Raw genomic sequence first — 16,707 nt, forward strand, 5'->3', positions numbered from 1 at the left:
CGTTCCAGAGTGGAAGATACTATCAGTATCGCCCTGGTGTAAGACCACGATTCAGAATTGAAACGTTGCTTGAAAATGGCTTTAGCCGTGTTTAGTGACCAGATCCGAATAGCCAGGTACTTCCCCACCTCCCATAGTCACACTGGCTCCAGACGGGAACAGTTGGGACTCTTGTGCGGTATTCACTGTAAAAAAATAATAGTTAGGTATTAACTTACTTGCATTATACGTTGGTTTTCTGGTGGTTTGAACCAAAAAAGTACTCGCCAGGAAATAAAACACAAAATGGATTTAGACATATCTCGAGATCTACTAATGTAACAAAAATATTTTGAGCAGTTTTGTGTCGTCAGTGGCAATGTTGTTTATGTTTATTGGATTTTAAACACACGTACGCGTCTAATGAATACTATAAACTCTTTTCGATTAATAATCTCGTTTAACTGAACAATGAAATTAAATTATATTGCAAAAAAAAAGGTGGTTTCCTCGAGTCTCGAACTTGCGTAGTGCATGACGAAATTCTATCGCTCTCAAACGGCACCACGGAACTTTCTTGGTCAGGCGACGTGAAATACCTTACCTAGGCTTATTTACTGAACTGTCTGCTTCAGCGGGAATTTCGGCCAAATTCAAACTATCATAATTGAAAAACGCAGATTATAACGTTATTACTAATAGTCCGCGTTAAATTTTACCGTTAGTCGCAGGTAGGAGGTCATACGTGACGTATTTATGAAATTTTTCCCTATAGTTTTTATTTTTTCAAAAGATCTATCATATTTTAACTGTCCAGTACCAAGATGAACATTGAATTTTCAAAAAATTTCTCAATTCGTAATAATTTGCCAAAAATAGTGTTTTAAGTTAGAATTATAGTAAATTATGACTCTACCTTGATTTCTCATCGTTATATACACATTGTATTATACACATATTTTGGATTATAGCCACATTTAGTGGTTTTCTGATGGGTAACGGTTCCACAATTTGTGAATTGGTCAAAATAAAGTTGGCAACACTGTCTCGGTGATTTTGTCGAAACTTGAGCCAACTTGAGCCGTCATTCGCGTGTGCACGTGTGAATCCTTTCTTTACGCATTTTATAAAATGTCACGCTGGCAAAGGATTAATACAATTATTGCCATGTCAATGGATTCTTCAATTAACGGTAAGATTTTATCATATAACCTAAATTATTGTGTTGCATAATAAATTATTACAATGAATGACATAATAAAAGTGTTTTTTTAGGAAAAATTACGTTATAATGCGTTATGCGTTGCTTTTTTGGGTTATGGTCTCCATAAAAACGCTTTTCACTGTTATTTTAATAATAATACATGTTGATTTTCATACAAGTATGATAATTATGCTGATTGTTTTATTATGTTTATGATTTTTAATGTGTTTTGTTATTTTGTAGATAAAAATATATCCAGTACAAGTGAAGGCTCGCCAATTACTGAACGTAAGAGGGCCGTTATTAATGAAATGGAGGAAAAACTGAATGATCTATTTGCAAACCCTTCAGATTCAGGTAGATATATATATTGTGATAAATTATTACTATCAATGACACAATAAAAGTGTTTTTATGTAAAATTACGTTATAATGTGTTGCATTTTTAGGTTATGGTCACTATGAAAACGCTTTGCACTGTTATTTTAATAATAATGCTTGTTGATTTTCACATGAGTATAATAATTATGCTTATTGTTTTATTATGTTTATGATTTTTAATGTGTTTTGTTATTTTGTAGATAAAAATATATCCAGTACAAGTGAAGGCTCGCCAATTACTGAACGTAAGAGGGCCGTTATTAATGAAATGGAGGAAAAACTGAATGATCTATTTGCAAACCCTTCAGATTCAGGTAGCTACATAATAATTACTGATAATATACAATAATCTTTTTTTTTTTCATTACACACCAACATTACGTTACTTATTATTGTGAAATGTTTTAGCAATTAACGGTAGTGATGATTAGTTTTGGAATATTACATTACCTACTATGAATTGTTTTATTTCGAATATTACATTATTATGCTTTATTTTAGCAGCAAGTGTGACGTCCGGCAGTGATGACTTATTCAAGTTACCCTCGAGAATTTCGTCTGATTCTGGTAAGAAGAGGTACCTACTTAATATTGACAGAATATACAGAGTGTATCAGCAGTTAGCCGACAAACGTTAACCAATGATTCCTGACCATATATGTGATAAGCGCATGGTAAACGCTCGTTTCAAATTTCCAACTTGGTAATGTAAACGCTATGCTGTAGCGCAGGGGTTCCCAACCTTTTTGTACTCTAGAGCACATTATACAATATCGGTAGGGTGGCGGACACCACCTATTTTTAATCGACAAACTCCTCCCACAACTTCTCATTTTCCCATAATTTATTTTCTTATATTCATAATTTATTAATATATAATAATAAAAAATGTTTCATAATAATAAAATTATTATTCAAATTGCATACGCACAGAAAAATGTATTAAATGTATTATTACGTCTAAAAGGGATCGCAATGAAAATCTCGTCTCCTTCAACGGAAGCAACCTTCCGAACAGGCCCTCCATTGATATGCTCGGTGTAACTCTAAGTGACCAGCTCAGATATGGGGGCTCCATCGAAGCCAGAGTAAAGCTAGCCTCTCAATATCTGGGCGTACTGTACAAGGCCCGCAGATACTTTAATAGTACACAACTGCTAGCCTTGTACAAATCGCAAGTCCGCCCCATAGTTGAATTTGGCAGCCACCTCTGGTCTGGAGCTCCAAAATATCTGAAAAATACCCTCGACTCTGTGCAGAAACAGGCGATCCGTTTGATAATTTCTCCCATTTCAACAGACAAATTGCAATCTTTAGAGCACAGGCGTCGGGTGGGAATGCTATCCTTGTTTTACCGGTATTTCAATGGAAGATGTTCCGAGGAACTAGCATCATTGATCCCTTCGGCACCGGTGCATAGTCGGGAAACACGCCAAACGCGTGCCCAACATATCTACACGGTTGACATTAGTCACATGAGAACTGGTCGCTTCTTCGACTCGTTCTTGTGCTCAACAGCTGGGCTATGGAACGATTTGCCGGCCTCTGTGTTTCCCCCTTCCTACAACATGGGTCTCTTGAAGACAAATGTTAACTCCCTCTTCTCCTCAAAAAGACCCTCCACACAGCATCTTAGACGACATAGGCCTTAAGGGAAATCGTTTTCCTCAGGGCCTCCTGTGTGGAGTTTTTTTTTTTTTTTTACAGTGAATACCGCACAAGAAACTCAACTGCTCCCGTCTGGAGCCAGTGAGACTATGGCACACCCAATTGGGGTATGTTGTAAGGCTGAAGGTAGTGGGGAGGGGAAGGAGGTGGGTCAGAGGAAGGTTGGGAAGTACCTGAATATTCAGATCTGGTCACCAAACACGGCTAAAGCCATTTTCAATCAACATTCAATTTTGAATGGTGGTCTTACACCAGGGCAATACTGACTGACACACCACATATGCTCAGGAATCGCTGGTTTAAGTTTGTGTGGTAACTGATGATACACTCTGTATAATTTTCCACACAAATTTAATTTATTAAATATGTTATAAAATGTTAATGCATTTTTTAATTTTAGATTCATATACCAGCGATCATCCAGGGAAGCAGAAGAAAACGGACTGCTTTGTGTCATCGACTTCAAAACAATGTACATCTGATTTAGCTAGTAAAAAACCAAGAGTTTATGACCGTAAAAACTTTTGTCCATACTGCTTCAAGCTGATAACCAACTTTGTACGCCACATTACAAGCCAACATCCCTTAGAGGCAGAAGAAAATAAGAAATAGAGGCAATTATCTATACAATCAGGACGCAATAAATAGGGTTGATGGAATATTACTACCGAATCGCCGTCCAAGAACGACTGCGACAGCTAAGGATTATGCTGTTTGCATAGAATGCTGTGGCACATTCAAAAGAACTTTACTCTATAGACACCTGAAAAAATGTTCAAATAGAAAAAATTCACCCGAAGGAAATCCACTAAAACGCTGCAGAGTGTTAAAATCATCCGCTATTTTATTATCCCCAGACAATTCTGAGATCACAGAATCTTTAAGATCTCAGATATTTCCTGTGTTCAAAAATGATCCTATTGCAAGAATTGCAAAGTCTGAGCCATTAATTTGTTCATATGGTTCCCTACTATTAAGCAATCATAAAGAACATCATTTGAAAACACACATTACATCCAAGATGAGAGATCTCGCTAGACTGTTCATGGTCATCAAAGAAAAAAATCCTGCAATTTCCTCATTTGAAATTGCATTTGACCCTATACATTTTAATGTTTTTATGGACGCTGTCAAAATAAATAGTGGTTACGATGAAAGTACAGGTTCTGTAAAAATTCCTAGCATGCCTCAACGACTTTGTACAGCTATAAAAGATTGTGCTGATATTTTGATACGTAAAACAATACAGAATCCTGTGCTGACCACTTCATCCAAAGAAGTTATAAAAAACAAGTTGTCTGAATTTAAAATAATATTTGGTCACGCTTGGAAATTCGAAATTTCTACTAACGCTGAAAAATCAAGGAAAACTCAAAAAATGCTGAAAGCTGATGTCATGCCTTTAACTACTGATATAAAAAAAATATGCACGGAAGTTATGAAACTAGAAGTGAACATAGCTCAACGATTTGAATGTGAAAAGTCTTATATCGCCTATGAGGAGCTATGTAAAATAACAATTGCTCATATTATAATTTTTAATAGGAGGAGAGCAGGAGAAGTTGCAAGGGCTCCATTAGAAAATTATATAGCCAGCCAAAGTGAAAAACAAGACATTCCTAAAGAAATATTGGAAATCATGAGTTCTGAGGAGCAAAATGCTATACATACATTATATTGCTTCCATATCCCAGGAAAAAGGGGGAGAACAGTTCCAATACTTCTTCGAAATCAGATGAAAAAAAATGTAGACACTATATTTGCATACAGAAATTTAGTTGGAATTCCAAATGAAAACAAATATTTATTCCCAAAACTGGGAGGTGAACCTTATTTTTGTGGCACGCAAATTTTAAGGGAACTAAGACACAAGTTTTCCTTTGTGAATTCAGATCATATAACTTCAACTGGACTGCGACACCATGTTGCAACTATGAGCCAAGTAGCTGGAAAGAATAATGCTTATGTAAACGCTTTGTCTCATTTCTTAGGGCATACACCAGGTACACATAAAGGGAATTACATGATACCACAACTGGCTCTTGAGAAAGGTAAAGTTGGATTGAATTTACTGCAATTAGCTGAGGGAAAAATATCTTCCCGATCACAGTCAGATAATGGAGTAAACATTACAGCAACTTTACAAAATGAAATAGATTCCGTCCTTCAACCTGAAGAATCACATAAAGAAAATGTGGATCATGTTACGTTGGATAATAGTTTAGAAAATGACCAAGAGCCTTTACTAAGTAATTTACTTGATGGGAATATTGCAAAAAAAAAGGAAAATATAGTTAGAAGGAGGTGGCTTAATCAAGAAAAAGATGAACTTTATAAAAACTTTGCAAATTATTTCATCGAAGGAAGAGATCCAGGAGCTGCAAAAATAAACGAAATAAAAAAACAAACAGGAATAATGTCAATGAGGTCATGGAAGCAAATTAATACATTTATTAATAATCACCGTGTCAAGAAATTGCCCTTACCTAAGGATTTGCAGAAAAAAAGAGAATTCTACCTACAGGATGCTTAACTTGAATTCAAATGAATTGCATTGGTTAAGAGGCCGCTATGACGGCTTCAACGATTGAACGATCCAAAGTTATCGACTCCGATTCAACTACAGCTGATATAAAGCGTCAAGCAATCGTAAAGTAGCTGTTGGCTTGTTCCATCATTTGATCATTGGCAGTCGTTATAGCAGTTCCATATATTTTATCTTTTATAATCTGGCATACAGAGTACCGGGCCAATAAGGCCCCTTTCTCTTTCATCATGATATTGGTAGTGAAGGGTTAAGGGAATACAAAGTTATTAGGTTATAATTATTTTTTTATTGTATTATGCTATAAATATATATATATATATATAAAATGATTACACACTTTTATTACTATGTATAGCAAAATTTTTTGTTCTTAAAAATTCAAAATAAAGAGTTTTTTTTTTTAAATGAGCGTTTTTATTTTATCTGAACCCTTGAAATGTTGAAAGGTACGTTTGAGACCCGTATTGTAGGAGGGAGGACACACAGAGGCAGGCAAAAATGAGTCGTAGAAATGACCCGTTCTTATGTGAACAATGTCAACCGTCTACAAATGTTGGGCACACGTTTGACGTGTTACCCGACATGCACCGGTGCCAAAGGGATCAATGACGCTAGTTCCTCGGAGCATCTTCCATTGAAATACCAGTAGAACAAGGACAGCTTTCGCACCAGACGCCTGTGCTCTAATACACACACACACCGACGGGCATATGGGTCTATCCCTTCTACTGCGGTGCAAGGTGATGAGTCGAGAGAGCCAGGCTGAAGAGGTCAAAAGGTCTCCCTCAACCACCCTCTCCCAGATGCGACACCTGGACAAACCATTTGGGGCGGCCTATTGTAGAGACGTTGGTTGTACAATGTATACTATCGAAAATAATAAAATTAGAATATGTGTATGTGACATACAACTGGAGACAATGCTTACACGCGTAAAAATAATTATAGAGTAAGATAAGATAAGTAGGTATAACATGAAAATATAATACATTATTAAAATGACATTTAACACACATTCGAATAAAACTGTATGTAAACATGAAATTAATAAACATATTAAAAATTATAATTTGCAAACCAACCTACAACTTAAAGAAACGCACGAATCAATGAACAAAGTAAATTATGTATAACACTAATATGTATTTAAATACATAATTTTATTTATGATAATAATAAAATAAACCTTAACACAAAAAAAACAACCGTAAACACCAAATAAATAACAATATTAATTAGCAAATCATACTCCAATTTTAAAAAATGCGCCAATAATCAAAAACGGCGGCTAGAAATAATAAATGGTGAATGATCATATCCGAGTAGGAAGGTATAATCGTCCTGTCAACCAACCTACATATGTGACTGTATTGGTGTGTAGTGTATAACATTAAACTTGGCAACGTAGCGTGAAGCGGTAAGTGCATTCTTAAAATAGATGAACGAATGCACGTTATTTAAAGATAATTTTTTATAATATATAAACATTACTTTTGATTACATATTATAGCTGACCATATTTTAAACAAAATTTAAAAGACAGCATGTTGGTACTTCATCTACGTAAGTATATATTACATGCGAAAGATTGAGGTACTAAAGTGGGTTCTTCTAAGATGAGCTACAAAATGTGGTATGACATAAATATATATATATATATATTTTTTTTTTTTTTTTATTTTAATTTACATAGTAAGAACACATTTCAAACAAAAGTTAACATGCTTTCCTTTACAAGAGTCAAAAACTCGTGTGCAAAGGGAAAAAAATAAAAACTTAACATACATAAGAATAAAATAATAATAAAAGAAAAAAAAATCATAAAAACATATAAAGTGAAGAGATTTTTGTTTTATATTATAATATATAAGGTAATATAGTGAGATGTCATCGTCATTCTAATTCGCTAAATTATTTAGGGTAGTGAAGTTTATTTTGTTTTTGAATTTATTATAGTCCGGTTCTAACCTTATTTCTGTTGTTAGTTGATTAAACCACACCACACAATATAATTCTACTTTTTTATTACATACTTGACATCTTAATGAATATTCTCTCAACACCTTCTTGTGTTTGGTGTTTTTATTTGTTATTATTATACCCTATTTATTTATCAGGTGCCAATATGTATTGTTAAAACAATAACCTATTGTTAAATTTGTTTTACTGTTTACACTGTTACATTCTTTATGTTGTGTACTATTCCTAAGTTAAAAATAATTATTATTTCCAACAGCTAGTTATTATATTGATACAGTAATTTCTTCTAAATTCACCTTCTAAATGTGTGTGGTGCATATGGCTGGGTTTACACTTGTAAGTAAAATTTACGACTTTCGTAAAATTTTGAAAAGTTACTCACAGGAGCGCTTACATATGCATCCAACTTGTCGTAAATAATGCTCACGGAAGTTGTTAGGAAGTTTAAAAAAAGAATGATATTCCTTTCGGAATGCTATTTCACCAGCTGAAATATTAATGAGATTCCTGAGGCGTATATGTGTAACACCATGTATGTGTGAAAAATGCGGAGATCCGCAAAGAGTACAAGGCTGATGTAAGCGTAATGAGTAAGATTAAGAAAGGGACGCTTAGATGGTTTGGGCATGTAGAGCGAATGAGCGAAGAAATGAGTTTGAAGAATATACAATGCAAATGTGAATGGTAGCAGAAGTCGGGGACGCCCGAGGAAGACATGGCACGACCAAGTGAATCAGATACTTGAGTCAGAATAATAGAAGAGTATGTATTAGACAATGTATGAATGTGAATGAGGCAAGGAGTGTGTGCCAAGACCGAGTTGTTTGGCGGTCCGTCCTCTCTGCCTACCCCTGCGGGGAAACGGTGAGATGGTTAGTTAGTTAGTTAGAAAAATTAATGATGGCTATTCGATTTTTGGCGTCAGGTAATGTTTTCTATGTATTCTTATATTGCATTTTTGTATGAATTCATTGGAGATATTAATTTGTTGTGAAGTTTGATAGCTGATCCATCAGTTCGTGAAGTCGCACTAAAATCATTATCACACATTTACACAGGCATTTTTTAAACATGACATTGTGTTAATGATAAATAATGTTATGTTAGTCTCCATAGATTATTGCAGTGTATTATTTCATAAAGCTGTTCATGGCGACAAGTAAACAAGTCCCGAGGAGCAACGGCAGAAATACCGAATCTTACTGTCAGTGTTGCAGATTTCTGTTTTACCATCCCGACAGTGACGTCAAAACTTACTGTAAGCGTCTCAAGCGTCTGCAATCCAAGATTATGATTACATTTTACAAGGTCTTTTATATAACATCGACTTACCTCATTAATTTTATTCATATTATTATTTGACCAACGTTTTTATTTCAGAGCGTAATTTCTTCCCCAAAAGCATCGGTGTGCCTGTTGCTGCCAAAAGGGTGTCAGAAGATAGTGAAGGTACATATCTGTTTTATATTAAGTGGAAGGAAATAGTGTTCCATGTTTTCTTTTGCTAATTTGATAAATATTTTGGTAAAGGTTACGAATTCCGCTTCACAGTAAATATGGAATGTTTACTTTGAATTAATACTTGAATTTAGTTATATTATTACTAAAAGTTACTATAAATGTTGGGGAAAACCAAAAATAAACACTTCAAATTTTAATTTCGTTTAAATTATTTCACATACACAATACACACCGATCGTCAACCAAAATCATAACGCCATGATACATTTTTGTTCACGAGATTTCAAAGAAACAAAATAATGTGACATTTGCTGGAAATACCAACCTCACAAAATAAATTATTATCAAAATAACATACGTACCTAATTCAAATCATTCCCGACACCACTGGTACTGGGTTGGGGTTGGAACTGTTGCTGCGTTTCATCGGTACTAATTTCAAGCTCATGTTGCGTGTCATCATATGGATTGTACACCGTGCTCACCATGTTAAAAACCTAACCTAATCTAACTGTGATTTTCTATAGCAAAAAATTGCCCCTTTAATAACGCCTGCTCGCGTCCCCTTTAGAGTTATATCCCAGTTTTCAAGTAGTTTGTGGGCTACGCTAGGTTTGTATAGACTGGTTTGTGATTTAATTCTAATACCTTTTCCCATGTTCTAACCTAACCTAACCTAAACGGAATACGTTTAATCACATTTTATTCTATTTAGTTGTTATTCGGGTTATTTTATTTAATTATATGCTGATTATTTGTTATAAATAATACATTGACTTACATATTAACATGGATTAATTATACACAATGATATTAATTATTTTATATGGCAATACTAAATTTTTTTTGGTTGGCAGCAGTGTCTATGAAATATTTTGTAGGTATGAATTACGATATTATGAATATAATCCAACTCTTGAAATGAACATAGTCGCCGTTGGCTGCGGGCGCCGCATACTAATTGACTTAATAAACGAAATTAAAATTAAAAGTGCGTATTTTTCCGTCTCCCCCGACATAATAAATAATGTTTTGAATTAATAAAGCTAAATCCATTTATTTGAAAGTGAAATATTGCGTATTAAGAGTGAAGCGGAATAAGAGAAAAATAATAATATTTTTATTTCAGAGTGTAATTTCTTCCCCGAAAGCAGCGGTGTGCCCGTTGCTGCCAAAAGGGTATAAGAAGATTATGAAGGTATACATTTTTTTCATATAAGGAATGTGAAAGGAAATAATATTCTATGTTTTGCTATGTAATATGGAGATCATATTACAAGCATAAGCTCGGTATTGACGGAAAACTTCTAGAATGGTTTGCTAGCTATCTAACTGATAGAGTTTTACTTGTAAAAATCAATTTGTTCATTTCCAATCAATTTATAGCTACCAGTGGTGTACCACAGGGATCTCATTTAGGCCCAATATTATTTTTACTGTTTATAAATGATATTGTAAATATATTTGATGAAGATTGTACGAAACAATATACTGTCCGTACAATAACTGTAGATACGAAGGTAGCTGGGTACACTTTTAGGCGTTTTCAGTCTTGGTAGATGTTGTAGAGCCTTTGTGGTGGAGTTTAATGCCACGATCAGAGAGGAATTTATTCCAGATCTGAACTGACGAAAGGAATTTAATACTGACAAAAACTGAATTTACTACTGAATAAAACACTTGAAAATATTTCTTGAGACTTTTGGAGACTTGGAGATGGTTTCTTCAGGAGAGAGGATTCTCTTTCAGAGGTAGTTGTTGAACTGACTTTGTATGGAATTCGGTTCTCTATTTATAGAACGTTTTCAAATCGAACCCTCTCGGAGGCGTTCTATCCTCTTTCGTGAGGAGTAAAGTGGTTAGGTATTTTTCCTCTCTGCAATTATCTTGTTGAGAGGAAAGTTATATTTTAATATGATACCTTTCACCAAGTCAGTTCAATCTACCAAAACCATCTCCCGCAGTCCCGTTTATTTATTTTATAAATAATTATACAAGTTTTCATATTGGGTTTGAAATTAAATATCTTTGGTTTGAACATTTCCCAAAGGGTAACAAATATAGTTAGATATAATTATTCATGTTATTATATTAGTATATAATCATTTCTTGATGTTGATAAATATTTCGTAGTCATATCTTGCATCTTTTTCCCGTAAATCCAGTCTGATGATATCACAATTAATCACATTTGAATCTGTTATCAGTGTTTGATAAGGAGGTCAAGGTGATATGCTGGGCTGTGATTGGTTGGAAAACGGCGGCCATCATGGAATTCCATCCGGGGAGTAGTGGAGGGGGTCCCACGTAAATACTGCGTAGCCTTCCTAGCTGTGGTCACTTCGTGGGTTGGTGTGTCCGAGGGAGGTAGTGGATGATTATTTTCAGATGTGTTTCAGGTTCTGCTATTATATTGCTATGTAATTATCTTGATTAATCACATAAAATACATCATTTGATTGAGTTATTTTGATGTAAAGATTTCCAAATGTGTCGGCGACACGGTATCAAGCGGTTTCGGGGTTGAAGTGTTTTTGTGTTTTTTGGCGTAAATATGAATTCTCTTGAAATATTCTGGAGGTCTGGATACGTATGATACACTCCCCCCGTACAGTCTCGCCTGTACTCAGCTTGATCAGACGTATCTTCTTTTGATGTTTTCTCAGGTTGGAGGTCGAGGGATGAGAGAAGGGGTGCTGTCCAGATTTTGCCAGTGTGGAGTCTTGTCAGCGCCATCCGGGGTCAGCAGGAGGGGGTGTTGTCCTGACTTCGCCATGTCAGTGAGGGATAGCCGCTCAGTGCCGGTGTCGTCAGGAGTCCTCCAGCGGGAGTGGGATTCGATTTTGCCAGCTCAACGCCAGCGCCATCGTGGGGGTGCGGGCCAGACTGCCGTGCCAGTGAGGGTTCGCTCAGTGCCGGCGTTGTTGTCTGACGCCCCCTGCAGGATTTTGGAGTATGAGTAGGAAGTTGGAGTCGATTTTGCCAGCTCAGCGCCAGCGCCATCGTGGGGGTGCGGGCCAGACTGCCGTGTCAGTGAGGGTTCGCTCAGTGCCGGCGTTGTTGTCTGACGCCCCCTGCAGGAGTAGGAAGTTGGAGTCGATTTTGCCAGCTTAGCGCCAGCGCCATCGTGGGGATGCGGGCCAGACTACCGTGTCAGTGAGGGTTCGCTCAGTGCCGGCGTTGTTGTCTGACGCCCCCTGCAGGAGTAGGAAGTTGGAGTCGATTTTGCCAGCTCAGCGCCAGCGCCATCGTGGGGGTGCGGGCCAGACTGCCGTGTCAGTGAGGGTTCGCTCAGTGCCGGCGTTGTTGTCTGACGCCCCCTGCAGGAGTAGGAAGTTGGAGTCGATTTTGCCAGCTCAGCGCCAGCGCCATCGTGGGGGTGCGGGCCAGACTGCCGTGTCAGTGAGGGTTCGCTCAGTGCCGGCGTTGTTGTCTGACGCCCCCTGCAGGAGTAGGAAGTTGGAGTCGATTTTGCCAGCTCAGCGCCAGCGCCATCGTGGGGGTGCGGGCCAGACTGCCGTGTCAGTGAGGGTTCGCTCAGTGCCGGCGTTGTTGTCTGACGCCCCCTGCAGGAGTAGGAAGTTGGAGTCGATTTTGCCAGCTCAGCGCCAGCGCCATCGTGGGGGTGCGGGCCAGACTGCCGTGTCAGTGAGGGTTCGCTCAGTGCCGGCGTTGTTGTCTGACGCCCCCTGCAGGAGTAGGAAGTTGGAGTCGATTTTGCCAGCTCAGCGCCAGCGCCATCGTGGGGGTGCGGGCCAGACTGCCGTGTCAGTGAGGGTTCGCTCAGTGCCGGCGTTGTTGTCTGACGCCCCCTGCAGGAGTAGGAAGTTGGAGTCGATTTTGCCAGCTCAGCGCCAGCGCCATCGTGGGGATGCGGGCCAGACTACCGTGTCAGTGAGGGTTCGCTCAGTGCCGGCGTTGTTGTCTGACGCCCCCTGCAGGAGTAGGAAGTTGGAGTCGATTTTGCCAGCTCAGCGCCAGCGCCATCGTGGGGGTGCGGGCCAGACTGCCGTGTCAGTGAGGGTTCGCTCAGTGCCGGCGTTGTTGTCTGACGCCCCCTGCAGGAGTAGGAAGTTGGAGTCGATTTTGCCAGCTCAGCGCCAGCGCCATCGTGGGGGTGCGGGCCAGACTACCGTGTCAGTGAGGGTTCGCTCAGTGCCAGCGTTGTTGTCTGACGCCCCCTGCAGGAGTAGGAAGTTGGAGTCGATTTTGCCAGCTCAGCGCCAGCGCCATCGTGGGGGTGCGGGCCAGACTACCGTGTCAGTGAGGGTTCGCTCAGTGCCGGCGTTGTTGTCTGACGCCCCCTGCAGGAGTAGGAAGTTGGAGTCGATTTTTCCAGCTCAGCGCCAGCGCCATCGTGGGGGTGCGGGCCAGACTGCCGTGTCAGTGAGGGTTCGCTCAGTGCCGGCGTTGTTGTCTGACGCCCCCTGCAGGAGTAGGAAGTTGGAGTCGATTTTGCCAGCTCAGCGCCAGCGCCATCGTGGGGGTGCGGGCCAGACTACCGTGTCAGTGAGGGTTCGCTCAGTGCCGGCGTTGTTGTCTGACGCCCCCTGCAGGAGTAGGAAGTTGGAGTCGATTTTGCCAGCTCAGCGCCAGCGCCATCGTGGGGGTGCGGGCCAGACTGCCGTGTCAGTGAGGGTTCGCTCAGTGCCGGCGTTGTTGTCTGACGCCCCCTGCAGGAGTAGGAAGTTGGAGTCGATTTTTCCAGCTCAGCGCCAGCGCCATCGTGGGGGTGCGGGCCAGACTACCGTGTCAGTGAGGGTTCGCTCAGTGCCGGCGTTGTTGTCTGACGCCCCCTGCAGGAGTAGGAAGTTGGAGTCGATTTTGCCAGCTCAGCGCCAGCGCCATCGTGGGGGTGCGGGCCAGACTACCGTGTCAGTGAGGGTTCGCTCAGTGCCGGCGTTGTTGTCTGACGCCCCCTGCAGGAGTAGGAAGTTGGAGTCGATTTTGCCAGCTCAGCGCCAGCGCCATCGTGGGGGTGCGGGCCAGACTGCCGTGTCAGTGAGGGTTCGCTCAGTGCCGGCGTTGTTGTCTGACGCCCCCTGCAGGAGTAGGAAGTTGGAGTCGATTTTGCCAGCTCAGCGCCAGCGCCATCGTGGGGGTGCGGGCCAGACTGCCGTGTCAGTGAGGGTTCGCTCAGTGCCGGCGTTGTTGTCTGACGCCCCCTGCAGGAGTAGGAAGTTGGAGTCGATTTTTCCAGCTCAGCGCCAGCGCCATCGTGGGAGTGCGGGCCAGACTACCGTGTCAGTGAGGGTTCGCTCAGTGCCGGCGTTGTTGTCTGACGCCCCCTGCAGGAGTAGGAAGTTGGAGTCGATTTTGCTAGCTCAGCGCCAGCGCCATCGTGGGGGTGCGGGCCAGACTACCGTGTCAGTGAGGGTTCGCTCAGTGCCGGCGTTGTTGTCTGACGCCCCCTGCAGGAGTAGGAAGTTGGAGTCGATTTTGCCAGCTCAGCGCCAGCGCCATCGTGGGGGTGCGGGCCAGACTACCGTGTCAGTGAGGGTTCGCTCAGTGCCGGCGTTGTTGTCTGACGCCCCCTGCAGGAGTAGGAAGTTGGAGTAGTTGGAGTCGGGATGTTGATGTAGACAAGTTCTGCCACTTGTGTAGATTCCTACTTGTTGGTATTGCAGGGAATGTCCGGTGTTGTGGGAGCAGGGAGGATGACGGCGACTTTTACTGCCGGTCTTATGTAGACTCCAGTGCTTGTTTGGATCCGAACAGTTCGGACTTGACCATCGGTTGCAGGTGTTGCTTCGATGACACGGCCTCGCGGCCAGCTGTTCCGGGGTAGTGCTGGATCCATGATGATTACTAGGTCGTCTTTTCTAATTGGTGTAGTCGGATGGTGCCATTTTTGACGGGCAGCCATAGTGGGAAGGTACTCGCGCAGCCATCTTCTCCAAAAGGCGTCCGCGAGTTGTTGTCCAATACGCCACTGACGACGGAGGCATACTTCTTCTTCTGTTTTTTTGTAGAAAGATAATTGAGGGCGTTTCCCGGCTGACCCCAGTAAGAAGTGGTTGGGGGTCAGGGGTTCTTCGTCTCGTGGGTCGACCGATATATGGGTTAGTGGGCGGTTGTTCACAATGAATTCGGCCTCCGCAAGGGCTGTGTGTAGAGTTTCTTCTTTAGGCGTCCTTTCCTTGAGCGTGGCGTTTAAGGCCTTTTTAACTGACCTCACTAATCTCTCCCACGCTCCCCCCATGTGGGGACTCATTGGTGGTATGAAGTGCCACTCTATGCCTTGGGTGGCTACTGCGTCGATCATCTTGGTATCCTGGCTCAGTGACATCAGGGCGTCTCTCATTTCAGCGTCGGCTCCATGAAAGTTTGTGCCGTTGTCAGAGTATATGGCAGTTGGTTGTCCTCTCCGTGCGGTCATTCTTTGCAGGGCCATGATTGCGGAGTCAGCTGACAGCGAAGTGGTTAATTCCAGGTGGATGGCGCGTGTTGAGAGGCAGGTGAAGATGGCTCCGTAACGTTTTTCTCTGTGTCTGCCGACTGTTATGGTCATAGGACCGAAATAATCCAGCCCGCAATGTTTTTTCAAATTTGGGGTAATTTGCATTTACCCCATTTTTTTGTGAAAAATGCCTGCCGACTCAGTTTCGTCCGTAGATTCTGATGGTCCCGCTGGCAACCCAGTAGGATCACAGGGGGACAGGGAAAACATCATTGAAAAGATTCAAGCTATTCTCAGTTCAAGATCGCCGATTGCCGGGCCTTCTAAGGTCAAGAAAAAGCTAAAAACAAAGTCCCAGAGAGAACAACAAATAATAGACTCAGACAGTGAGGCAGTCTCTGATCAACCTCCTACTCGTCGTACCCTATTCTCGGCGGACACGTGTGAAATGCCCTCCATTGCGCCCTTTACGACTCCAAATGCGGAGAACAAGAAACGGGTCCGTTACAGTGATTCTCCGGGCAACCAAGAATGGAAGGCAATTCCAGCCTTGGCCAAGTGCCAAAAAATAAGAAACATCTTAATGGATGGCACGAACAAACTGAACAAGACTGTTAAAAGTTCACTTAACTCCACCCTTGATGACCTGATGTCGGACATCACAAGGCTTATGCTGGAATTAAATACACTTTCTACTAGGAGCACTACTATAGACGAAATGCTGAGTGCACAGTCAGCGCTTTCGTCCAAGCTGGATCAGGCGATAAAAACTCGCCCTGTCATGCCTAGTATCCCTCTTGCCAAGGAAACTATGTCATACGCAAATGCTGCGGCAAATTTGCCAGCTTCAAAAAAGATTTTAATAAATGGCTTTGAGCGACCGATCCCCCAGAAGCCACTTACAGTTCTATTCTACCCAGATGCTCCAGAGGGTAAAACCTCGGAGGAAACTCTTAAAACGCTGGAAAAAATCCTTAATCCCAAGAAGGATGACTTCCAAATTGTACGATCTAGGAAGATCAAAGGCGCCGGTATGGCTTTTCAAGCCAAAGATAAAAAGGGCCTGGAGAACATTAAGAAAGCCGA

The 16,707-nt window shown here is 41.2% G+C and overlaps 2 protein-coding genes across 3 annotated transcripts; one reads left to right on the forward strand and one right to left on the reverse strand.

Annotated features, from left to right (window-relative positions):
* The first annotated feature begins 1,427 nt into the window (after positions 1 to 1,427).
* LOC149425607 (uncharacterized) lies at positions 1,428 to 3,984 on the forward strand. Of its 2 annotated transcripts, none has more exons than XM_089644192.1 (4): positions 1,428 to 1,540; positions 1,765 to 1,878; positions 2,066 to 2,131; positions 3,633 to 3,984. In XM_089644192.1, exons 1-4 carry the CDS (start codon positions 1,495 to 1,497, stop codon positions 3,842 to 3,844), a joined length of 438 nt encoding a protein of 145 aa, XP_089500318.1. In that variant the 5' UTR covers positions 1,428 to 1,494; the 3' UTR covers positions 3,845 to 3,984. The 2 variants fall into 2 exon arrangements, with proteins under 2 accessions (XP_089500318.1, XP_089500325.1); XM_089644199.1 differs by having other exon boundaries at positions 2,069 to 2,131.
* Positions 3,985 to 14,829: 10,845 nt separating this feature from the next.
* Positions 14,830 to 15,732, reverse strand: LOC149425608 (uncharacterized). Its single transcript, XM_089645733.1, has one exon. The coding sequence runs from the start codon at positions 15,730 to 15,732 to the stop codon at positions 14,830 to 14,832; it is 903 nt and encodes a 300-aa protein (XP_089501859.1).
* Positions 15,733 to 16,707: the final 975 nt, after the last annotated feature.

Source organism: Hesperophylax consimilis, chromosome 2 (assembly GCF_061612785.1).
Source record: "Hesperophylax consimilis isolate HC1 chromosome 2, BYU_Hcon_1.0, whole genome shotgun sequence".
Taxonomy (NCBI): domain Eukaryota; kingdom Metazoa; phylum Arthropoda; class Insecta; order Trichoptera; family Limnephilidae; genus Hesperophylax; species Hesperophylax consimilis.

Bases quoted from the DNA above. Each gene is read 5' to 3' on its own strand.
- LOC149425607 (XM_089644192.1), top strand. From the start codon at position 1,495: ATGGAGGAAAAACTGAATGATCTATTTGCAAACCCTTCAGATTCAG. The intron at 1,879-2,065 runs GTAGCTACATAA...GCTTTATTTTAG, and splicing joins TGCAAACCCTTCAGATTCAG to CAGCAAGTGTGACGTCCGGC. The intron at 2,132-3,632 runs GTAAGAAGAGGT...TTTTAATTTTAG, and splicing joins GAGAATTTCGTCTGATTCTG to ATTCATATACCAGCGATCAT.
- LOC149425608 (XM_089645733.1), bottom strand. From the start codon at position 15,732: ATGACCATAACAGTCGGCAGACACAGAGAAAAACGTTACGGAGCCATC.